This window comes from Thermobia domestica, chromosome 6, assembly GCF_964235325.1.
Source record: "Thermobia domestica chromosome 6, izTheDome1.hap1.1, whole genome shotgun sequence".
NCBI classification, from domain to species: Eukaryota; Metazoa; Arthropoda; class Insecta; order Zygentoma; family Lepismatidae; genus Thermobia; species Thermobia domestica.
Genome location: NC_137459.1, coordinates 247,651,557 through 247,678,732, shown reverse-complemented (window position 1 = coordinate 247,678,732; position 27,176 = coordinate 247,651,557). Strand labels below are relative to the sequence as shown.

Here is a 27,176-nt window from a genome sequence, read left to right as displayed (position 1 = left end):
GTCAGTCATTCAACTTAAAACATTTGAAAGAGTTCACATATTTCTGCACAAGTAAAGATTTATTTATTTATTTATTTATTTATTTTTTTGTTTGTAAGGAACTTGTTGACAACATATTTCTTTTGTTAGAGCTTATTTCATGGAAAAATGGAGTAAAAGTTAGGTTGAATCCAATTAGTTCTTGACAAAAAGCACAGTTTAATAAATATATATATATATATATATCGACTTCGGCAGTGGGTGTGCTTAAAATATGGTAAAATTAATTTTAAAATAGAAAACATATATATACTCACTTAAAATACCTTCCACGGAATTAACTTTGGAATTAGTTGAACTTTCTGCTTTACTAGTGGAAGGAACTTGATCGTCACCTTTGTCATCGTCTGTTAATTTTGCATGGTCACTTGTTTTGCCTTCATTTAACAACTCGTCCATTAGTTCTTCATCACCTGCAATCTGAGCACAATCTAACTCAGGAAATATATTTTTAACGTAGGCTTTATCATCAATTGCTTCTTCTTTTTCTTCGTCACTGGAATGTTTAATTAAATAATTACATACTTTAAAACCACCAACTCCACTTTTTATTTCAGGTAAAACACGTTGCTGTAGCTGATTTTCTATTTTTTCATTTCTCTTAAGAATTTCTTCCGTTAAGCATACGTTTCCAACGCGTAGTGCAAACATATTTTTCAGGCCGAAAAGTTCTCCTTTGCTTGTTGAATCACCTGCTACACCACAGAAGTATCTTCTTGCGTTTTCATTGCTTACAACTGCTGTCGTAAGCTGCTGCTTATATAATTGTCGGAGATACATATTTTCCTCTATTGTGCCAGAAGATATTAACCTGAAGACCTGCACATCTCTTCTCTGTCCAATCCTGTAAGCTCTACAAGAGAATTAATAATTAAGCATATGCAACATACTATAATACAAAGTATATATCAAAAACTAACCTAAATAATATTCCTATTTAAAAGATTTTTGCCAATATTTTCAGTATGTCCCATAGGTACTCTTCTGCAGTGTTAGGGCTTAAGAATGCCCTCTATGCTGTTATTCGCATGTTAATGTTTTAACAGTGGTGTGAAATTATGTACAAACTCTTAATATTATAGTAGTGAGTTCACTAACCCTAAAGCCTGTTCTGTATTTCTTAATAATATTCTAGTCATGTGATCTACTACATTAAGAGATTCAGATATATTTAATCAACTACTACTCAAATGCAGATATATATATGTTTAATTTGCCCGCAATACTAGTGTGTATGGAAAAAAAAAAAAGTCGCTGAATCAGTGGAAATCGATCTCCAAAATCTTCCATTTGTCACACACACGCCTTCATTAAATCTTAATCTTAACTATACATAAAACTACATGAGCTGACATAAATTATTGAGCACTACTTGTAGGGCTACAATGATTAAATTTGGCATGATTGTAGCTTTCCGGAATTAACCGACAGGAAAATTGCCAAAAGTGAATATTTTTAATTTTTAGGGGGTGTAAAGAGGGTATGAAGAATTTCCCCATGCTATTTAAATAATCATTTTTTTTTTTTAAACCTATAATCTCATGTTTTAAGTACTTAGAATTGGAATAAAAACTTGAAATTCGGTATGCTTGTACGTTTTCGTTAGAGTTACCTAAGTAAATCCTAAAAATAAAAATTTCGAAGTGTAGAGTGGTTTTATGGGGAACTGAAAAATCTTTCCCATGTTTTTAATATGGGACGTCTTCTACACCCCAAATTGTTTAGGCACTTCCGGCAGGATTAGAATGATGAAATTTGGCATTATTGTAGCCTTCCAGGACTAACCGACAGGAAAATTGCTAAAAGTGAATGTTTTTAATTTTTAGGGGTCTAAAGGGGGATGAAGAAATTCCCATGCCATTTGAATGGGCGTTTTCTTGGGATACGAAATCTCATCTTTTAGATAGTTGAAATAGAAAAAGAAACGACAGAATTGTGGGTTCAAGGGGTGCGACGCCGTAGGCCGAGCAAAGACAGTGTGTGGGGGGCGAAGCTCCCGGATGGGCAGATTCAGAGAATATGAAAAGTAAGTTCACGAAATTCACTGTTGATACAAAGGCCGAAAGATAAGAAATGCGAGGCCGTAGGCCGAGAATACCTTGGGGCCTGGGGGCGGAGCCCCCAGCTAGCAAAAGGCTAGTCTATTTATGCTCGTGACTGAATCTCTGGAACAGCCCGATCGATCTCGCTCAAATTTCTTACGTAAACGCCTTTCTGGCCTGGAAGTGCTTTTAGCTTTTCACTTTGGTATTACTACTACTCCTACACATCAAATATCATTTTGAAGAGTTTAAATTGGCACTTTCGTTGAATTCATCCTTACTACCTGGAAAGTTCCAATTCTTAATTAGTGTACACACTAGTACATCTGGATAGTACTTTAAGAACTTCTACCTATAATAACATTTTCCTACCTGTCTTGAGCCTGGAGATCATGTGAAGGGTTCCAACTCAGATCATACATTATGACAACATTAGCACCAGTTATATTCAATCCAAGTCCACCAGCTTTCGTAGAAATCAAGAAAATAAATATGTCAGGCCGCGAATTGAATTCTTTTACAAATTGAGAACGAGACTCAGCTTTGGTGCTTCCATCTAAACGTCTGTAGCTGTAACTGCAAAATTCAAATATTACTAAAAAAAATAAATAAATAAAATAAAATAAAATAAATAAAAAATAACAAATAAAAATAAATTAGAAACCTTTAACGTCCATATTTATGTTCTTTAGACTAAAGAAGATGGATGTTAGTGAAAGTGATAACGAAATAGCTGGTGGAATAAGAATGTGGGAGGAAACTGGAGAACCGTGAATAAACCCATGGACATGATGTGCATCATTTTTTTAAAATAATTGTTCAGAGCACACTAACAGTTTCTTTCTTTCAGTTTAACGTCCCACGATTGTGCTCTTTAGGCTAAGGAAGATGGATGATTAAGGCAAGTAAATGATGATGACATTGCTGCAATGAAAATGTAAAAAGAAACGGGAGTACCCCGAAAAACCCACGGACACGATGTGGTCCGACACAAACTTAGTTGGCCGGGGATCAAACAAGGCACCTCACGCATCAGAGGTAAGCGTTCTACCACCGAACCACCGTGCTCCCATGAAGCAATTTTTATATTATACAACATGGAAGTCCATCCATTATGTGCACACGAAATAATTTCTCTAACATTTATACTAAGTAGTTTATAATAACCATTTAAAGAAACTATTGCATCCGATTAATTGTCTGAATGCATAAATTCTAACAATAGCTCTATCGAGCATGAGATACGTCGCGTAATAGGAAATATAACAGGCGAATGGAAAACTTAAAATATTTCAGCTTTATATTCTGTATTAATGCCCCACATGAAAAAAAAAAAAAAGCGTTAAACACGCATACTTTGGATACGAACAGCTTTGGATTTGATTCAAGAAAAGAAATTCAAAGGGAAGAGAATTGATCCATTTCATCCTATGGGTGTCATTCATAATCGTAATTGCAGCTCTCCCGACATTAGTACTCTACCAGGATCCTTATTTACTCCACATTTGTTTTCAGGTATGGTGAAAGGAACCTTCAAATAAATTAACTGACTGCAATAAAAATAGGGTATGGCTACTTGTCATGATTGTAAAGGCTACTTTCATTTCTAAAGATATTTCTGAGACCAACTCTAGATGGGTTTCAAGGAATTCTATTATTTTTGTATACATTATGTAATTATTTAAATATTATTGTATTTGCTTGACGAATACATAAATTATTAATAATGAAATACTAGTACCACTAACAATAATACATACATATGGTGAATAAAATATTTTAGAACATGACTACATAATTTTATTTTGATCATACATTTTGATACCTTCCTTAACTAATGCGTGTTTTTCACTGTGAAAAAAAAAGAAATATTTGAGTTTTATATCCAACGGTTATGCCGGCTAGGCTAAAGGAGACTGCGATGATAAGAAATGAATGAAATACTGGAATGAGGAAAGTGGGGGGAAACGGGAGAGCCCCGAGGAAACTCACCCACACGGTGTTTGTTCACCACAAAGTTCACTTGGCGGGGGCTGGGATCGAATCCGGGACTCCAAGCACCAGAAGTGAACGCACTACCACTGAGCCACCGCGGCCCTTTTCACCATGAAATATCAATAAATAATATGTTCTTGCAAAAATTGTTTACTGCAGTTAGTGAATGAAATACCTTCAGGAACGCAGCTGCATTTTAGACTGCATTAGAATATGGGGCAAATGCATTTTATGAGGTAATTCTGTTTAATCAATTAGTAACACTAAAAATTAAAACTCGTTATAACAAAATACTTTGGTTTGTGTAATATTTACCTGTACCTTGGGCAGAAAGTACTCATACATGTGCACTATACTTAGTAGAATGTTCATTTCTTATTAACAAAAGAAGAATGTTTTTAATATATGTAAGTGATTATTATGGGATAGTTGTTGATATGGACATGTTTTATGGTTACCTAGTCGGTGAGTTTGTGTACTTAACAGTTTTAAGAAAAGGATATTATAAGTTATATCAAATAATAAACCAGTTTAACATCGTTTATAGACGTTGTCATATTTATTAAAAAGGTGAGATTAATGGTATTTAAATATCGAAGCTAATATTTTTATGCCAAAGAATTACTACCACTTCGAATTTTTATTTTAGCAAACGAACCAGGTTTACGACTATCTTTTTGATAAGTCGTTATAAAAATTTGGTTTACCTCACCCGGGATTTTGTAAATTCAGTTCCCGAAGAAGAAGAGTAAGGTTGAATTTACTTTTATACTACAGTTAATGAATAAAAACTTAACCATATTGCGAAGTGGTAAAGTAATCATAAGAAAAATGGACAACGAAGCAATGCAGCAGGAATCAAATACTAGTGACCAAGGTGAAACTAGTGTAACACCAGGTTTGTCATCAGAGGATCGACTCTTGTTAGCTTTACAGCGACAATTCAGGCAGATGTCTACCGAGATAAACAAGCAAAATGAAGAATTAAGTAGACGAATGGAACAGAAGATAGAACTGAAGTTTGACGAAATGGAACAGAAGTTTGACCAAGCTAACAAGCAAAATGAAGAATTAAGTAGACGAATGGACCAAAAGTTCGACGAATCTAATAAGCAATATGAAGAATTAAGTAGACGGATAGAACAGAAATCAGATGAAACGAAACAGACAATTGTCCAGGTGGTGAACGACATATCCTCACAGTTCGAGGAAAAGTTAAAAAAGATATCCGATGATTGTCAGGAAAAGCATGATCACCAAAATCAAGAAATCTGTGCTGTAAAAAAAGATTTAGAAGTAATAGAATCTTCCATTAAACAGCAAAAGACCCAGGTCAGCAACAACTCTAATAACATACGTGTAAATACACAGTTGTTAGCTACTATTCAGGAAGAGATTAGAACGTTACAGGCTAAAGACCACATTTACCGTAATAACTTGGGTAGTGATCGCTTTCAGTTGCCCCACTCACCAGGGATGAACTCGCCTTCGCCGGGGTCTGATGAAGATATTATACTAGAAGAAAGTTGTCCGAAGAGTACTGATGAGCGACACATAGATGGTGTCACGACACAGCATGTCACGGATAGGAACTATCACTCAACAAGAACAAGGAATGAGAAAAAGAAGGTAAAATTAAGTGTTAAGATGAGTGAAATTCGAGCTATGAGCAAATTCAGTGGTAAGTGTAATGAGAATGCTACTTCTTTCTTAGAGAAATTCCAAGACGAATGCAATATAATGTGTATCGATCGATCACAATATATGAAATTAATACCCCATGTATTACTCCCACCTTGTTCCTTATGGTTTAAAGCAATACGTGATCACATTAGTACATATGAGGAATTCAAAGCGGCTTTGATCGCAAATTATGAAAATGACTTTTTGCTGGCAAATAGAGATGCCACCCTTAGAAATCAACACTTCAATCCTCGATTGCACAAATCTCTTGTAGAGTTTGTTGTAAATGTCTACAACGAATTAAAGGTTGTTAATCCTTTGCAATCGGAATCGAGAATAATAGCATCGATTCGAAATTTGCTTCCATTTAAATTGCAACATATCTTATTTTCCACACAGTGTATGAGTTTCAGCCATTTATTGATGCTTGTCCAATGCTACGAAACTCAATACCATGCCATGAATCCACAATCAGGAATAGGTAAAAATAAGAATAATTCAGATCATTTGGTGCCTGTTCGGAATTTAAATATTCGGAGTGTGAATAATACAGAACCTAACCTAAGCCGAGTATACTCTAGCAATCAAAATGAGCAAAATAGACAAGGTTATGTAGAGAATCCGCCTAACCTAATTAGTCGTAGCAATTCATATGTTAGACCATATAGTCAAAATAGATTTAAAAATCGACGTAATGTATGGCGAAATTCCAGAAATACAGCGAACTACGCGGATAGACGTAATGGAAGGACAAGAGATGGCACTTCGCATCAAGATCCAGGCATTGAAGTAATTTCTGTACAGAACAATAATACGGGACATAACCACGATTGTGCTGTACAGTGTACCTTATTGGAACCATACACGAGTATGAATTTAAACTAATCGCGGCTGATGTGGTAGGGGTTAAACCCATGTCAGCTGTGGATTCTCATGAACATTTATCTAAAAATTTAAGCGATAATTCTTACGAACATTTATCTTCCAATTTACATGTTCATGCTAATTATGAAAATGATCTTTCACATGACGTCGCTGTAAATAATTATTCTGAAATAGCAATTAATAGGTGTCAGTACCAATTTATACCGGTTGTAAATCGCTGTTGGTTTGAAGATGATACTGTCAATGATGGTTTTAATATTGAAGAAAATTTTGTATTTTTAAAGTCATATAGTACAGCTAAAATACCTATTAAAGTCAATGGGTTAAGTACCGAAGCTCTACTTGATACAGGAGCAAATGCCTCTCTATTATCGTATTCATTGTGGAAAGCAATTACTAATAATTATTCGAATCCTAAGCTACAAAAGGCTGAGAATCTTATTATAGTTGATTTTACCGGTAAACATAAAAAGAGAGTAGCAGGAATTACTCGTGTGACAATATCTATTCAAGATTTTGAAATATCAATCCCTATTCTGGTGATAAAGGATCTTAACGAGAAATTAATTATGGGCTTAGATTTATTATCCCAATTACGTGTCATGCTTGATTTCAAAAACCAAACGTTGACGATACCGGGTATACCTCAGGAAGTCGTTCAGAAACTGCTTCCAAAATTAGATAATCTTGCTTGTCAATATAATGATATGTCTCCTATAGTGAATAATGTTTCTATTAGTGCAAAAAGTGATAAATTAAATGATCCACGATTGGAAGACAAACAAAATTTGATGAATATAAAGGACGATGTATCATTTTCTGAACATGTTAAATCACTCGAAAGCAGCCTTGATTTTGCTGATAATACAGTAATAGCCGACTTTAAGAACATCTTATATAAACATAGAAATATCTTTTCAGAACGTCCTGGACGTTGCAAGGATTTTGTTTATTCTTTTAAAGTTAAAACAGACAAACCCATAGTAACCAAGCCCTATATAATTCCATATAGATACAGGGAGAATGTACGGCAGCAAATTGCAAATATGTTAAGAGATGGGATCATTAGGCCTTCAAGAAGCGTCCACCTTAATCCATTACATGTTGTTCCCAAGAAAAATGGTTCTCTACGTGTGGTATTAGATTTGAGACGCACTAACAGTCACATTGATCTGGAACAAGTGAGGTATCCTCCAGTAGAAGAAATACTAGCTTCTTTACAAGGGAACACTGTATTCGGAAATCTAGATCTAGTGATGGCGTATAATCAGGTCGAGTTACATGAAGATTCAAAACCATACACAGCATTTAGTTTTGAAGGTCACTTGTACGAATACAATCGTGTAGTCTTTGGACTTATCAATGGTAGTGCAGCATTAGCATCCTGCTTGAACAAAGTTCTAGGTCAAGACTTACGTAGCAACGTGATAACGTATGCTGATGACATCTTAATCATGGGGAAAAATCCACATGAATACCTGAAGTACTTAGATATAGTTTTAGACAGATTGGAAAGTTCAGGCCTTACTATCAATCTACAGAAATCCAAATTTCTGCAGAATTCTATAGAATTTCTTGGATACCAAATTGATGCCTCTGGTTTACAATTCAGTCAATCTAAAGTTCAAGCCATAGAAGATCTACCTGCGCCAGTAAATGTGAAACAGACACGACAAATATTAGGACTCTTCAATTGGTTTCGCAAAGCCATCCCGCGATTCGCTGAGATAGCCCAGCCTTTATTTATGATCATAAAAAAAGGGGTACCATGGCAATGGGGTCCGATTCAGGAACACAGTTTTAATAAGTTGAAGGAGTGCGTAAAACGAAACATCCATTTGAATCACCCCAGATATGACGTTCCTTTCTATGTACAGTGTGACGGTTCTCAACTTGGAATTTCTGCAGTACTCTGGCAACCTAACCCAACTATTCAGGAACCAGCTGTTATACATTGCGCTAGCCGTACTCTAAAGAAAGCTGAAAAGGGATACACCACGACAGAAATTGAACTTTTGGCTATACGTTTTGCAATACAAAAATTCGCTCCATACCTTAGCGGATGTCATTTTATAGTACTTACCGACCATAATTCATTGCGATACCTCAATAGCGTACAAGGATATAACAACAGATTACTTCGCTGGTCGTTAGATCTTCAAGCTTATGATTTCGAAGTACAACACATTAAAGGGGTAGATAATGGACCCGTAGATACCTTATCACGTTTGTTTCCTGGAGAAGAGCAACATATTTTGTCCATTAACGAATTTAAGATCTTACAGGATGAAATAGCTACCATTTCGATAGAAGATTTAAGAGAACATCAAATGAAGTATCATGAATATAAACAAATCATGGAACATTTATCTTCATGTGGCGAGGGATGTAGTTGTCCCAAACACTGGAATTCCAGATTTAAATTAAATAACGGAATTTTACTTATTAAGGATTTTAAATTCAAATCTAGGAACAAAATTTGCATTCCACCTACGTTAACAGCACGCATATTAAAGGCCTACCATGATGATTTCGGACATTTTGGGTATGTGAAGGTATGTGCCTTGGTTAATAAATCTTTTTACTGGAAGGGAATGAGAGCTCAAGTCAAAAGTTATATCAATGACTGCATTGAGTGTATGCAAATTAAGCATAATTATCAGGCTATACAAAAACCAATGCTCTCAATAACACCTGAGAGACCACATTCATTTCTATCGATTGATTTATATGGACCGTTACCCAGAGCAGCTACTGGAGAAGTTTATTTGTTAACAACTATGGATATCTTTTCACGATATGTGGTAGCCTATCCCTTGCGTAAAGCAACCTCCGCTGCTATCGTGAATAAAATTCTGAATGTATATATTCCACATTGTGGCCCTATCGAGCATATATTATGCGATAACGGTTCACAATTCAAAAGTGATGTGTTTCTCAAAGCCATGAACAAGGCCAACATTAAAATTCATTTTGTGACTCCGTACCATCCAAGTAGCTCCGTGGTAGAAAATGTACATCGCAATTTTGGTATGCTGTTTCGGCACTTTTGCAAGGATAAACATGCTGAATGGATTAAGCATGTCAACCAAATTACGTACCTTTTGAACCATTCTATATCAGATACTTTAGGTGTGTCTCCTGCTAATGTGCATAATGGCTCTGATTTGATTTTCCCTGTGGAACAACATTTCGATGTCAAATTGGAAAATTCGACAACTATAGATTCATCCAATTTAGTGAATATGGTAAAGATCAGAAGACATAACAAGTTTTTGAAACGTAATTCGCAAGTAGAGTCTTTGCAAGAAGGGAAATATCGGATCAAGGTCAATGACTTAGTTTTTGTTAAACAACATCCGCAAAGTAATATGTTATTAAAGAAGATTTACAAATTTTGTGACATTTTCTCAGGTCCTTATTTATGTTTTAAGGAAATAAATCCTAAAGTTTTCGAATTGTTGAACGCTAAAACGGGGATGTCAATTGGACTTCGCAATATAGATGAGTTAAAGGTTTGGAAACCTACTCCGTATACAAAGGAAAAATGGATGCATCTAGTGAAAGAACTAGTAGCACCGGACATTCTTGCTCAAATAAATAGGAATGAAAAATAATAATAATAATAATAAAAATGTATTTATATAATAACAAAAGGGTGTCTTTTGTTTCTATAAAAATAGAGTTATTTACTTACATGTGCTTATTCAAACGTAGATTGTGTTTAATTTTTGATTTTTGTTCAATTATATTTTCTTTGATTTTCATTCATCAACGATAATTTTTCAATGACTTGAATTCTTTCTTATTAACGTGAAGGATTGTAATTTAATTCATGATTAATCAAGCACAAAAATTGTTTTCATTATATTAATTTGTGTTAAAACTTTATTGTTAAAGATAAGTACTGATGAAATGAAAGATTTGTTATGAATGTATTTATATATATGTATATGTGAAATATAATGAATAGATATACAAGGTGCGATTAAAATATGATGGACATGAGTAATGTAAAGAATACTAATGTAAACGGACCAGTGGTTCTTGAAGATAAAAGCCAAGCCTACTCATGACTTTTATATTCAGTCCCTTTGTCGAGCGACATTTTATATAACAAAATACTTTGGTTTGTGTAATATTTACCTGTACCTTGGGCAGAAAGTACTCATACATGTGCACTATACTTAGTAGAATGTTCATTTCTTATTAACAAAAGAAGAATGTTTTTAATATATGTAAGTGATTATTATGGGATAGTTGTTGATATGGACATGTTTTATGGTTACCTAGTCGGTGAGTTTGTGTACTTAACAGTTTTAAGAAAAGGATATTATAAGTTATATCAAATAATAAACCAGTTTAACATCGTTTATAGACGTTGTCATATTTATTAAAAAGGTGAGATTAATGGTATTTAAATATCGAAGCTAATATTTTTATGCCAAAGAATTACTACCACTTCGAATTTTTATTTTAGCAAACGAACCAGATTTACGACTATCTTTTTGATAAGTCGTTATATCGTGTTGATTGATTATTAAAAGGATTCGGATTCCACTTTAAGCTGTGGGTCTACGTCCCATAGTCTCGCGGCTGAAAGGGACACTAAACTGAAATCAAGTCAAGATTATTGTAAGGAAGTTCGAATTACATAGTATTTTTCTAGTGTCATGCAAATTTAATCTTGACATACAAAACACTCAAAGTAACAATACAAAAAATTAACACATACCTTTCTACTTCAATATGATGTTGTATAATATCCAAGACTGTAGTATAGTGTGAAAACAGTAAGACTTTGTCTTTTTGGTGATGATAAACCTTCAATAGTTCTACAAGAACCTAACGGAGAAATCAATTCAGTATGATTACATTTAACTATAGACGGAGTATATCAATTCTAAGATCACTTATTTTCTAATACCAAGGTAAGTCAAAAGTTTTGTAATATGTCGGTTACTTTGCATCAACTTACAAAGAAAGCTACCAAGAGACCATCGAGTTGCCCGTCTAAAGCCACTCTTTGCCAGTTTTTCGATCCCATGCCGATATCAGTTCTTGGCCTTCGAGGCGAAGAATTTCACCACAGCTTACAACAACATAGACCGCGAAACCACGGGCTATATGTATATTTGTATGAGATGGAGACGCGAAAGGGTGAAAAAGGAATATAGAACTTCTCGTAACCAAATGTGGTCTTGTGTTTTAGTTTCAGTGTATTATGCTTTGTTTTTTATGCATTGAAAAGACATTTCCTACATCAATGCTGCTTTCTGTTTTTTTCCTTCTGTTTTTCTGCAGCAACTTATTCACTATTGATACAAGATGCATATTTTTTTCGTAAAATTAACATAAACAGTCCTACTGGAATGAATATTCTTCGTGCATTGAAGACAGTTTAAAGCCAAATAGAAATACTATTGATGTTTTTAATTTGAAGGGGATGGGGGAAAGAATGCTGAAGACAATTGTTTTCTTTACAAAGGGAAGAAAAAAATAATAACTGTGCACAAACCATTGGTTCTGATGTATACAAACGTGCTCTTAAGCCTAACTACATACAATGTAGAATAAAATGCTTTCTGTTTTGTGTGTTTGTTTAAGAAGCTTTGATATTTCAACTTATGTTTAACTCCACGAAAGTTGTTTAAATCGTTTCGCGTTTAAGAAAAGGGAGTAAAAAAGACCGCGCTACACTGAACTGATATTGTAGAATCTTTATTCAGTGGCGGTTCGCATATATGTCTGCAATTTTACACTACAACTATTGAAAATGATATTGTTTATATTTTGTGTGTTTCTTTTTTCTTTCTATCAACGTTTAAAGAAACTTACTTAGTCTGAATACAGTTTATAATTGTCTTGTGGCAACCACACTTTACCTTTATATTTTTGTCACCTCAATTATCTTCTGTAGATAAGTAATCATTGACCACGTCGCCGTTAACTCCACGTGGAATCATGTAGTCCTTACTTTGCCACAAGTGGTATCACAAGTGGTAGTAATTTACATATCTATATACTAACAACCTACTACACAGCAACACGGTCGTTCAGAACACCATATAGTGCCACTTTTGTCGATTGACAGCAATGGAAGGATTATGTAAAGATTATCAAATTTTGTAATTGTTTCCACTGTTGCTATTTAATATTAATAAGCTAAAAGAAAAAGTTATTTCAAATACCCTTCATTCAAAATTTTCCAAAGCTGGGACATTTTTCTGAAACCTTTGTACCATATTTTACGCACTGATACATATATATACAAAGTCATCGTTAGAGGAAGCGACAGATCCAATAATTTTCTAAGGTTGCTATCTGGCAGATATTTTACGGGTAGGGCTAAAGATACTGCTGCTAATATGTGCCGAAATTAAGTCTAACAATCCCATAATGTTTTCAGTAATTTGTGATCGTGCTAGAGATATTATAAAGGAATGAATACGAAGCTATCTGTATTCTAGACAAATGAAAGTTTGAACCTAATGAAACCTTTGCGGAGTTTTACAGAGCTACAACAACAAATGGTGAAGCTATACTATCAATTATGGAAGATATTTTATTACTACTTCAACCACCTATGTCAAACCTACGAGGGCACTAGCATAATGGGGTTGGCAATATGCAGATCCGTGGCTAGGGGAGGGCGAGCGGGGCGGTAGCACCGGGCGCTGATAGCAAGGGGCGCCGAACGAACAAGAAGAAAGAAAAGGTGTCGAAAAAGAGTAAACGACGCGGCGCCCTATTAAATCAATATTATTGTCAGTTTGCAAAGAGATAAATGTGCTAAAAATTTTCTTGCTCGCCTCGCTCGCAACCCAAAATTTTCAATAAGGGTCACAACAAGTTCTTACTTATTACTTAAAGAAAGTTGTAATATATGATTTGTTAATGACGATGTGATATACAAAGTGTCGAGTAATGACTTATAACATACGCAGAAGCGTTTTCAAGATCGGAAACGGTCTAAGTCTGAAATACGTGTTCAGTGTTGTGATGGTGATGAGTTTGCTTAGTTAATCACCCTTTTCTATCCAATCGGATTAATCACGATGGAGAGAATGAAGGTATGAAAATGAGAGAATGAAGGTATGAAAATGAGAGGAGTGAAGAGACACACGCAAGCTGCTATTTGCAGGGGAATATTAAAAATGAAGATAAACAAGGGGAAAATAACATATTCGAAATCGCAGAGTAGGGGCTAAAAGAGTCAGAACTTAACCCAACGAATTTCGCCTTTTTCAAAGACTAATAACTTCCAGTGATTTTTCTTTTATTTCATTGATATATGAAATACTTCCAATTTGAAGGAATTTATTCGAATCATTTCCCCATCAACTACTTGTATCGCCAGGATATGTTTTCTGTGCATTCGTATCAGTTGTGCTGTTTTATCTATCTAAACACAGATAAAACATAAACCTTCTGAATTTCCGTTATATTTCACATTTTTTATTTTTATTTATTTATTTTTTACCGTAAAAGAACTAACTCTATGGCCTATAGAACCCGGAGCTACAATGCCGCGTTCATAAAACCTCTCCAATGACTTCTGTCTTTACCCAACTGAATCCAGTTTCTACTTTGTATTCCTATTTCTGCGAGATTCATCTTAATATTGTCCTTCCATCTGCTTCTAGGTCTTCCTAATGCACGTTTTCCGATTGAATTTCCAGTCTAAACTTTGAAAGCGTTCCTGCTTTCTTTCAGTCTCACTACATGGCCTGCCCACCTGAGCCTCCTAGACTAGAATGTTTGGGAAAGCTGTAAATTATGCAGATCCTCGTTGTGAAGTTTCCACCATCTCCCATTCCCGTTCCTCTTAGGTGCGAATATTTGTTTCAGGATTTTATTCTCAAATACTTTCAGGGGCCGCGGTGGCTCAGTGGTAGAGCGTTCACCTCTGGTGCTTGGGGTCCCGGGTTCGATCCCAGTCCCCGCCAAGTGAACTTTGTGGTGGACAAACACCGTGTGCGTGGGTTTTCTCGGGGTTCTCCCGTTTCCTCCCACTTTCTTCATTCCACCATTTAATTCATTACTCATCATCACCGTCTCCTTTAGCCTAACCGGCATAACCGTGGGACGTAAAACTCAAAGATTTCATTTCATTTTTTCAAATACTTTCAGTTTGCGTTCTTCCCTTAAAACAAGCGACTGTTTCGCAGCAATACAGAACAGCAGTCATGATTATCGTTCTATATATATCTTGAGCTTCAAATTCCTCGACAGAATTCGCGACGACAAAAAATTTTGAACTGAATAATAACACGAAATTCCTGCTTTCAGTCGACATTTGATTTCTTCGTGGATATGATTTTGGTCTGTTAATATTGAAAGTATCCTCTTTATCAAAAATATTAATTGATACTTTGACGCATCCAAAATTAGCAGTATTACGATCCCAGTGAACTTCCATGTATTTAGTTTTTTCTGCATTTACTTCTAAACCTGCAAGCATTTAATAATGTCTCTCCATTTCTTTCTATTGTTCTCCTATCTTCTTCTATCAGATTTACATCATCAGTATATGACATAACCTGGTGAATATCATTCAGCTCTAGGACCTGGATGCTATCTTTTATTTCCCTTATAGTGTCTCCAGAATAAAGTTGAATAACAATTCGACAACGTATCTCCTTGTTTCAAGCCATTCTCGACGAGGAAGCTCGTGTACAAGAATTTTACTATTCGGATTTTACTTTGGGATTCATTTAAACACGTCTTAATTAGTCTAACTAGCTTTTTTCAGTATTTCAAATTCTGCAAGAATGTTGTATAATATTTATCTCCTAATAGAATCGTAAGCCTTTCTAAAACCATTAAATAATTAATGTACCGGGGTATCGTATTCCCATTTCTTTGCGAGTATTTGTCAAATGGTAAATATCTGGTCCATAGTTGATTGATTTCGTCTAAATCCACACTGATAATCTCTAATAATTTCATCTGCGCATGGGATTAATCTTGCTAATAAAATATTCGACAGGATTTTATAGGATGTTGCCACAAGAGAAATACTTCGAAATTAATTACAATTAGCTTTGTCGCCTTTTTTGTGAATTACGACATGGTTCATTCCTTCTATTCTTGTGGTAATTCCTCCTTGTTCCAGGTAAAGAGATTGATTTTGTGTATCTTGTTCCACAATTTTTCCCTCTGGCTAAAATTAATACAGCCAAATTTCACCTACACCCGGAGATTTGTGTTTCTATAATTTCTTTATAGCAATTTCTACTTCTGTTCGGCTAAACTTTGAAATTTATGGCTCTGCTGTGCATTTCCCTTTCCCCACGAACATTAGTTTTTGGCTGCGTGTTAAGCAAATCGTCACAGAAATCTTTCCATCTATTCAAGATGCTACCTGTATCAGTAAGAATTGTTCCGTCGTCTCCCTTTAATATATACGCGCGAGGTTGATATCCTTTCTTAAATTCGTTGATGCTCTTGAACATGTCTCGATTTTTTTTCTTTTACTATTATCTTTAAGTTTATTAATTTAAGTTATTAATTAAGTTTATTAATTTTTTTCTAAACATTTTGGAAGTTTCCCGCCCGATGCCAACGAAATTTAGTGATGTCGTTCAAATTTTGTAGTCAGCGCAGTTTCGTCTATTTTCCCTTCTCCGGCCGCCCTTAGGTGGTGCGGGACATGATTGGGAACATTTTGCGGGGCCCCAGGTTTACAACTAACTTGCACCAAGGTCTGTAGCTATATTGCGCTCTCCCTGCTGGTCTTGTGGTTTGCGCGTGCGCCTGTGGTGTACATAGTCTCGAGCCCGATTCCCTCTTCAATCAAGGCTTCATCGAAACCTTTTCCCCTGTATGTTTTTAGCCAATCACAAAGCTTTTGGAATGATGGAAGTCCAGTAGTAACATCCATAGCATCACTCTGAAGTTCCTTACTTTCATAGTTTATTTGAAATAGTAAGGGCTACCAGAGAACTAGTGAGACCAGAAACATGTAATCTCTCATTTGACTGACTAACGATATAGGATCACTTCTTGCTTGAGCATCAGTTTTTTCTGCTAACTCCCTGGAGCACGCTGCATGTTTACTTATAAGCTTGATTAAGAAACATGATCAACGGCAAAATCAGTTTCGAAACATTTTCCCGTTTCTGTGTTTTGGAGTCCTCTTTCAGGAGGAACTTAACAGTAATCTCTCATCATGGATAGGTCCCATTTCCCTTTATAATGTTTTTCCATCTGCAAAATTTTCTGGTGAAAACGCTCACCCTGTACATTGCTTATAGCAATTAATTTTTTAGAGAAATAACTCAAATATAAATACAGACAGTGAACGAATTTTAAAATCCATATTTTACCCTTGTGCATTGCAGTTTTCAAAAAGGTTCTCTACCAGTATTTCATAGTTTCCTTACAAGTAAACCTATCGATGTCGAAATCTAGATTCTTGACCAAATTTGGCAGAGAAGTATGAAATATCAAGAAACGAGTGTAAGCAAAATTTAAAAAGCTTCCGTCCATAACGACGGCCGCAGTGGCCAAAAACCTGATTGATCAGAATAAGCCATAAGAATGTGTTTCAAGTTTGAAAATTTCATTTTATTTGTAAAACGGGTAAAGAGATAAAAAGGAAAAACACATTAACCGACACCGGGAGGAAATAGACATCTATTTGGGGGTATGCTTATCATGGCCGCCATCTTGAAGTCGGCCATCTTGTATCTCGTTCGACTTTTATAAATAGGAAAGGGGTCATGTGATATATCAAATTGGACTAGAATTTTACGATAAATACAACGGTGAAGTCTATGTTTCCATAACTTTATATGTGTAAGACGTAATGAAATGCACATTGATATGAATTCGTTGGTTCAAAGATTTATTAACAGCTGTATCTTTTTGAAACTAAATTCAAGTCAGGAAAACCTAATGTACGCTAGTGAGAACATCGTAGGTAACTACTTATGAAAGTTGTAATCAGCTTGAAACCGTTATTGACTGCAGACAAAATGAAATGGTGATGAGACGATCACGAACCTTAAGGAACTGAAGGAAGATGGATGACATATTTTCCATTGGATTATTCGAGTTAGAAGACACACCTTCATAAGCAGCCACCTATTCAGTACGCACTAGCATACATTCGGTTTTCCTGACTTGATTATTTAAAAAAAAAAAATTATATATATATATATATATATATATATATATATATATATATATATATATATATATATATATATATCTTTCCACGGGATTTTTCACAGAAGAAGACAAAGTTTGTCCTCTGGATTCTGTAGTTTTAATATAGCTTTAATAAGAGAAAGGATAAGCAAAGAAGTCGCAATGAGGCTAATTTACTTGATACCATCTTGGTATTCACGGTAGTATCACATGACAATCAGTAAGAAAGCCAGAACTTTTACTTAGTGGGGGGTTTAAAAGAAAAGAGGGGTGTGCACCTGAAATAATGATATATATTTTTACACAAACTTAAAGAAAACAATATTTTTTACGCCCAGGGGTGTGTGTGAAGAAATTTGGGGGAGTGTTAGGCATGTTGAGAGTGTGCAGAATACTCCTTGGACATATCTATTTTTACAACAGAAGTTGTAAACGTAAAATAATAATAATAATAATAATAATAATAATAATAATAATAATAATAATAATAATAATAATAATAATAACAATAATAATAATAAAGAAAGAAACTACTGCAGTATTACATCCAGAAAATATTTGCTTATGCCTGGAAACAATACAAATTATTCATTCACTTATTAGGGAGAGGCCATAACCTCCCTTGTGGAGTCCACGGATAGACCAGTATTGCAATATGTTGTTGTGTATACTTGACAACCGAGAGTAGCAGAGCCATCTTAACGGTACCATAGCCACTTGGGCCGGAGGGCAGAATGGCATGTATTAATTACTTCTATCAGGAGCAAAATTTAATCATAGGAACCACAACACGCTTGTCTCCTTTGGGGTCGAATACGCTGTTAAAACGGTACTGGACAGTAGATTGTACTGGCAAGTAGAGTAGACGGCACTAATGTTGGGCCCCCTTAAGCTCGGGGCCCGATTGGGAGCAATCGGTCCAATCGGCTCAAGGCCGGCCCAGTGTACAGACATGTTGCCATCTGAGTCATGTTGCAGCTGTTATAGAACAATTATTTAGTGTTTACTTCCTATGGAGTTTGCACTTATTGCACGCAGAAAACGAGGTTTAGTTTTCGTCTAATTTAATATTTCCCACATGTGTCTATTGCGTTTGTTTGGTGTAATCAATTTGAACAGAAAATACAACTTTCCACTCACCTTCTCTCGTAATGAATGTACATAGAAATGTAAATATGGTTGACACAAGAGATTGGTAAGTAATATTTAGACAAACTTATTTCTTTCTTTGTTTTAATGCGAATAAGTATAATTTCCAAGGTGGTAGTGGAAGCTTTCAAACATAACTGTTGCCAAATAAACTAGATCTGTTAATTTGTTTAGAGTTTTCCTGTTTCTTTCAATCAATTCTTTTGTCATATTTCATTTGCACTTATTGCCAACTCCCTTAAACTAAAAGAAATTTCAACAGCAAATGATGCTTAATATTTCAATATATCCTGAATGCTCCCTTGTGGCTAATTAATTAGCATTATTATCTTCTGGCTCACGAAATTCACTGAACAGATTTTGCATACACTGGAGTTTTGGACTACCCCAACACCCTCCAAAGTAAATCGAAATCGAGACGTAGGTAAACTCGCAACTGAAAATGACATATTCACCTTATATCATGGAAAGTATTACGCTAACAACAGAATAAAATTAAAAGCTTTCATTTGATTTTCACGCATCTTGCAACGCATCTTAGGCTTTAGCAGTAATTTAAGGTGTTTATAGGCAGCCTACAAGATTAGGAAAATATTGGTGACGGTTTAATGAAAACGATCCAGCAGTTTCTGGGTTAAACGAAGCGAAACATACATACACGTGCAAATACATAATCCTTCACACATACGTATGCATATGCATACACTCCCACATATATACCCACCACCGCAACCTCTTTGGAATTTGAGTTTTTGTTTTATGTCCTCCGGGTTCCATAGACATAGAGTTAGTTATACACGATTATGAAAAGCAGAAAAGTTTTAAAAGGTACATAGAATGCACTTACTAATTCTTGGACCATGTGCTAGGTTCATTTAATCATATGTGACATATCTAATAATATAAGCACCTGAGTATCCTGACATTATATATTACGATGGCCTAATGTAAGAGAGAATTGTTGAAGAATTTTAAGTAACTTAAATGTGTAGCTTGTCAAGCATTCCATGCTTGAAGCTTTTAAGTTTTTATAAAAGTCTATTTTAGAATAAATCGTATTGTTTTTTATAATGATGAAAGTCCACTGGAATAGCTTTATGAGATACTACGTATACCTCCTCTTCGTCTCAACTTTTTTAAAGAGCCCTTATCCATTAAGTAATTATTTGAAAGATAATATGTTCTTTGTACTTAAACAGCAAATACTTCGTCTTACAATGACAGATTCAATTTATTAAAAAGTGATCTAATCTGTAGCTTCGCATCCATTTAAGAGCTTCCAGTACCCACTCTTTATTTTATTTCGTCAAGAAATGCCTACGAAGACAGAAAACATTAAGAGCATAGTTGGAAACAAAAATAAAATTTAGAATTATTTATCTTTACCTGCATTTTTCCGGAAAATCTAGGTTCATTCAACGTTGCTAAACTTGCTTTTCTACACAAGTCGGCAAATTCTGGATTAGTAGCAAACACCTGGCGACATATTTCTTCTGCCTTTGAAGCTTGTGTTATTGAACTGGAACAATTAGGTTGCAGAAGAGCAATGTGATTGGCAACTTTCAGCAACATATGCAAGTACGTAAAGGTGAGCGTGAACATCGATTGACCATTTTTGTTTCTCTGGAAGCAAAAATAACTGTCATGAAATCAAGAAATTGTTTATATATATATCGGCAAAGACATATATGTGGTAAATTTCATCTTAAAAGAGCAGTAAATAAGAACAATAAAATGAAAATAAAACTTTCTTGTCTACTTAGCAACATTTTTTTTTACTCATTATAATTTTCGTATTTATAATTCTTTTCCTATGAAATTTACCACAAATATACTCCATAAGTAGGAGCTTTGCTTTGTATATACTTAAACACAAACAAACTATTTGCTGAGCAAAACAATATATTCACATTAAAAACTACATACGTGTTACAGTTTTGCTAACTAACATTTTGGCTTCATCAGGCACTATCTAATCACTATCTTGATAGTGTCTGATGAAGCCAAAATGTTAGTTGACGAAACTGTAACACGTATGTAGTTTTTATGTGAATATATTGTTTTGCTCAGCAAATAGTTTGTTTAACACAAATATACATTTTCCGATTATACACATAGTATCAGCATTAAAAGCACCCTACAAAATCATTATCAAATTATATTCTTACAAGAAAACAATTATAGATATGCGACAATAATTTTGGACATGAGTGTACATCAATCATTAAATATATAAATAAATCGACCATAATAAATATACATAATCAAATTCTTATTCTTTAATCTTTTTTAACAACGTATTCCGCTGTTGGTTTATGTTTAGCCCTGAGTTCCAATTCATTATTTTATTATCCTCCATCTCTATATATAGTGCCTCCTTCCATTTTCGGATTATGCTTCCATTTCTTGGCCTAGAATTTTTACTTTATTCCAATTAAATTCATGTCCCGTGTCTCTCATGTCTTTGTAGGCTGCATTTTTACCCCTCTCTAACCTAACGTCATCCATATGTTATTTTGTTAGTTTTCTTCGTCTCTTTTCAGTTTCTCCAACGTAGCACATATCACTCACTGAATTGAATTTTATAGATCATTCCTTTTCTTCTCCATCGACATCCCTTGCTCTTCTTCCCTCTTCTGTCTTCTTTCCTCCCTTATCACTTCCAGTAGTCTCTTGCTTCCTTTTCTATATGTTGATATGCTTCCCATCTTCTTCAGCATTCTTTTAATAACACTGTGCAACACGAAATCTGTCCTTTACATGAAAATGTTTTTCTTATGTATTTTTACATGAGAAAATCAAATCTGTAATTACTTTTTATGTATCACATACCAATTTTGTGAAAAAATGAAACGTTTGAAATTTTGTACTGTGAAATACCGTATTTTTACGGGTGGAGATGAAATATTATTGTTTGGTGTGGTTACTGAAATTTAGCGTAAGTTTCACCGAAGGCGCGCTTGCTGCCCTTTAGACCAGCGGGCAGGGCAGAAATGTGTTTAAGAGAAAAATTGTTGCCTATGTAATATACTTTACAATATACGCTCATTTAAATATCGTCCAGGAGACAATTTTTCTTCGTTAAAGGAGGAATACGCTGTTTAAAGAGGAGTTCTCCTCATCCCCCCAATTTTCTCCTACTGCGTAAGTCTTTTTCTGCGTTATAACAGGGAGCAGTAGTTTCTTGTATTTCTCCTCATTCTTTGTCTTCATTTCAGGTAGCAATCCATTAACATCTAATGGTAAGCGAGTTCAGATTTGTGTTGCCTAACTGCTGCCATATGTTTTAGCATTTTAGTAATTTCTGGTTCGATCTTGTTGTTATATGCTGAGATGGTGTTTCTTTAAAAGTGGCGGATTTGCCTGGTTGTGTCTTTTTGTGGTAATATGTACTGTGCATCTGGGTTTCAAGAAAGTGCTGAATAAACGTTTAGCTACGTATAGTGGGGTGCAATATCCCGTGCAGTGGAGTGTAAAAATAATCCTGACTCACTTTGTTATGTGTGTGAGTTTATCTTTAAAACTTAAAAACTAGCCTTACACCTTTAGTTAAAAAGGCTTATGAACTTTATTTTGGCTGTAGCGTTGGAAACTAGAATAAATCTTGGGCCCCACACACATATTGCACTACATGTCCCAGGAATTTGAGAAACTGGCCACAAGGAAAACGTAGTTCTATGAAATTTGCTGTTTCTATGATTTGGCGAGAACAAATGGATAATGTAACTGACTGTTACGTTTGCTTGAAAGATGTAAAGGACTTTTCCTTTAAATCTAAACTTCAGATTCATGACCCTAACTTAAAAGTCAGCTATTCGACAAGTTCCCCACAGTAAAGATCTTCCAGTACCTGAGGCTCCAGAACATTACACTATTCATTCAGAAGAAGATACCTCAGACTTTCCAAGCAGCAGCGAAGATGTAGACTTTCAGCCATCCACATCCCAGTCTACGTCACTTTATTTAATCACACAAGAAGAGCTTAACGATTTTGTACCTGACTTAAATCTTCGTAAAAGACAAGCGGAATTGTTGAGCTCCAGGTTTCAAGGTTGGAATCCCTTACCTTGAAGTGTTAAAATAAGTTTGTTTAGGAAGCGACGAAGTCATTTTAAGAACAATTTTCTTGAAAATGAGTCACTGTTTATTGCAAAGATGTAGATGGCTTATTTCAGTCTTTGGGACACAAACATAATACCACCAAGTGCAGTTTGTTTATTAACAGCTCGAAACTAAGTCTGAAGTTGAAAGCAGTGCTTTTCCACATTGAAAATGTTCACCTATTCGTGTTCCTGTAACATATGCGGCTCATACAAACGAGATGTATGAAGTTATAAGTGCGATATCGGCCTTCATTGGATGTTAAAATTTAAATGGCATGTGTGGGTAAGGAATTCTAAGTTACTGGTATTCTTACAGGAATGCAACAAGAATACACAAAGTATTGTTGTTTTCTATGTAACTCAGACAGTCGTGATAAAAGAAACCACTACGTCCGTAAATACTAGCCTTAAAGACAAGATTTCATTCCTGTCACCATGAACATGTCTCATAAACCAATTGTGAACCCCCAAGATGTATTTCTGCCACCATTACATATCAAGCTTGGGCTGATGAAAATATTTAAATCACTAGATAGAGAAGGTATTGCTTTCACGCACCATAAGGAGAAATTCACAACCTTATTGAGGTTTTCCTAGAAATGTAAAAGCTCAAGATTATGGAGCTATTGTTAGTAAGATAGTACGCAGTTTTCAACTCACGGGATACAACATGACATTGAAATTACACTTTTTGTACTCATATCTTGACTTTTTACCTCAAAACTTTGGCACAATAACTGATGAACATGGAGAGCGGTTTCATCAGGACTTGTCACATTTGAAAACCGTTACACTAGAAAATGGACTGAAAGTATGCTTGCTGAGTATTGCTGGTCTATCATTAGAGAGACTCCAAGAGATGTCTAGAAGCGTAAGCGGACAAAGAAGGTATTTTAAAAGGGTAAGTCAACAAAATTTAATATGAGTATAATACGCCTTCCTAGCCTATATTCGATAGTAAATATATGTAAATATGTAAATTTCGTATAATGTCTTGTGGTCTGCCCAACAGAAACGTGACGTCATGGAACATTTTGGTTTTCACCAATGAATTCAGCACCTGTCATTTTGTTAAAATCATATAATTTCATTTGAAGGACAGAAAAAAAAGTTTAAATTTGTCGCACAGTGTAATTTTTGTTTCTTCTCCCAAACTTTCTATCTCCCACCACATTTTTTTCTTTCTCCCCCTCAAATGCTCTAGAAAGACATCTAGAGTGTCGGTAGAGCACAACACATGAAGCAGGGTGATTCCCATGTGTGGAAACACGTAAGGAAAAATGACCAGAAATGCACTTATACTCAGTAAACGTGAGTTCAAAGCGTCGGAAATGTAAGGATTAGCGTCAAGAACATGCAAGCCATTGCCAATTCACCAATAATATTCCATCAATCCTATGCAATATGGTGTGCACGGTTGCATACCAATAAAGATGCAACGACTGAGGCCAAGTTGAAATTGTGCAAGGAGACTCACAAAGAAACTGGGTAAACTAAATGAATGTCACTAGTGGGATCGCATTATCGATATTGAAATGTGGCCAATGTGTGTGTTCATATCAACTTGTAGGTAATGAACAAATGTCAACTTGTCCCACTACTGCTGGTACACCGTCCCAAGTTCGAAAACTAGGAAAATAACGTTGTACATTCTGCTATTACATCTGGTGCATTTTTTGGTAGAACGTAACTAGGACACCATTGTATCAATGTCCCTGTTTGTTTGGGACATTGTCCCACAGTTGACCATATGAAAAGAAATCCCTTAATCCATGGTTCAAATTCTGATTGAGCGTGAAAATAACAAACTTGTATCATGTCCCACGTCTTCTGGGACATATGACGTACTCGAAATATAGGAAAATATATCCATAAATTCGTATGTAACACACAGTGCACATGCAAAGACAAAGACAATTTGGCACATGTAACACTACTGCTGGAACACCATACATATGGAAAATTTAACGACATGAGAAATAGAAAGAAACGTCTTAAAGGTCTGATTGTGTACAACTATGCAGTACGAGTAACAAAATGAAACACACAAGCATGTCGGGAGGCTGTACAAGAGCGCTTGCCAAACAAAGTCGGTACTCCTCAAAGAAATGAATACACAGAAAGTGAGGCTCCCTCGAAGCCTCAGGGCTAGAGCGCTTGCTTTCGCTCGCGTGGTGGCAGTTTCCAATTCTACTGGGAGCCCATGGTCTCAGATTCAAGACCTGTGTAGTTATTTTCCTATTTTTCGCACGTGGGACGGTGTCCCAGCAGTAGTGGGACATGTTGACATTTGTCCATTAGCTACGTGTTGATATCAACGCATGCTTTGGCCACATTTTAATATCGATAATGCGATCCCACTAGTGACATTCATTTAGTTTACCCAGTTTCTTTGTGAGTCTCCTTGCACAATTTCAACTTGGCCTCAGTTGTTGCATCTTTATTGGTATACAACCTTGTACATCATATTGCATCGGATTGATGGAATATTATTGGTGAATCGGCAATGGCTTTCATTTTCTTGACTCTATTCATTTCTGACGCTTTGAACTCACGTTTACTTAGTATGAGTGCATTTCTGGGCATTTTTCGTTACGTGTTTCCACACATGTGAATCTCCCTGTTTCATCTGTTGTTTTCTACCGACACTCCAGATGTCTTTCAAGAGCATTTGAGAACAAATTCGCTACACTTAATACTCAGAACATCATTGTTGGCCAGCATCCGTACCTGGCGATTATGCAATCACACACAACAGGCATGAAGGTGTCCGCCATTTTGTATTTGTCCCAGATATCGACTTAATACAAACGAATTATTGTTACCTGGTAGAAACCCTATCAATTCATATCCATTTAGACCAATTTTCATTTGGCAGATTATCCGGGACTCCCTACTTTTCTTTGGGGAATCCCTTGCGCGTGCATGGTAGGATTGTGAAACATGCAAAATTCAATACAGCAGGTATGACTTCTTCAGTGAATTTTTTACCCGCCCTCTTTACGTTGGATAGTTTCCGAATTATTGGCGTCCGAAAGTCATTTTCCCACGCTTTCGGCACCTTGTAGATCCGAAACTATGTCCGATAGCCGAAAGTTCAAGAGAACTTTTTTTCTTGTCTCAGTGGCAGGAGTCACCTCCCAAGAGTTGCAACACCCGATATATATCCGAAGATCTAGTGCTTCGGTAATCACTATCTGCCATAACTCCTTCATCACTATTGGAACATAGTATATTATTACTACAGTATTATTATTATCACAATTATTATTATTAAGCTGGCGAACAGAAAGAAAGCTTGATGGTAGTGTACTAAATTTGATGAGACAATATATTATTTCTTCGCAAATTGCTGTTACACCTATGGCTTTTCTGTTGCCTTGGTGCATCAGAACGATTTGAAACAGCTTTCCACGGCCATTTCCCTTTTCGGATCAAAAAATCCAATATATTTCAGGCAAAAATTTTCTTCTAGGCCGTATATCTCGAGAACTACATATAGTGTAACCAAACCAAAACTAACAATTTACTCACTATGATGTGCTTATTCCGTAAAAAAAATATGAAAACTCGATTTAGGGGCATTTCAAAAATTTTATGGTCCCTGATTCAAAAAATTCAATATATTTCATTCAATCAAACATTTTCTTGCACGCTATATATTTTGAGAACTACATATAGTGTAGCCAAATCAAAACTAACAATTTACTCAGTATGATGTGCTTATTCCGTAAAAAATACGTAAACTCTATTTAGGGACCGCTCAAAAATTTTGTGGCCACTGATTCAAAAAATTCAATATATTTCATTCAATCAAACATTTTCTTGCACGCTCCATATTTTGAGAACTACATATAGTGTAGCTAAAACAAACTAACGATTTACTCAGTATGATGTGCTTATTCCGTAAAAATACGAAAATTCGATTTAGGGGTCATCAAAAATTTTGTGATCCCTGATCCAAAAACTAATTCTTGGCCAAGTTTGCAATCTTTTGATGCATTTTTGGACCATTCCCAAAATTCTTGGCCAAGATCACAATCTTTTGATCTATTTTTTGGATCATTCCTAAAATTCTTGTTCATTTTTAACTTAATACAAGTTCACAATAATATACTCATGT

At 35.3% G+C, this 27,176-nt stretch overlaps 1 protein-coding gene across 6 annotated transcripts in view; it reads right to left on the bottom strand.

Annotated features, from left to right (window-relative positions):
* The window catches only part of LOC145688465 (uncharacterized), a 142,126-nt gene that overhangs the window by 32,361 nt on the left and 82,589 nt on the right, over positions 1-27,176 (bottom strand). For all 6 annotated transcript variants that reach the window (XM_081762728.1, XM_081762731.1, XM_081762729.1 and 3 more), the window contains 4 exons: positions 20,337-20,573; positions 11,380-11,489; positions 2,454-2,657; positions 297-892 (listed from right to left, as the gene is read on the bottom strand). In XM_081762728.1, the coding sequence (XP_081618854.1) occupies positions 297-892; positions 2,454-2,657; positions 11,380-11,489; positions 20,337-20,573 (1,147 nt within the window). The remainder of the gene's footprint in view (positions 1-296; positions 893-2,453; positions 2,658-11,379; positions 11,490-20,336; positions 20,574-27,176) is intronic.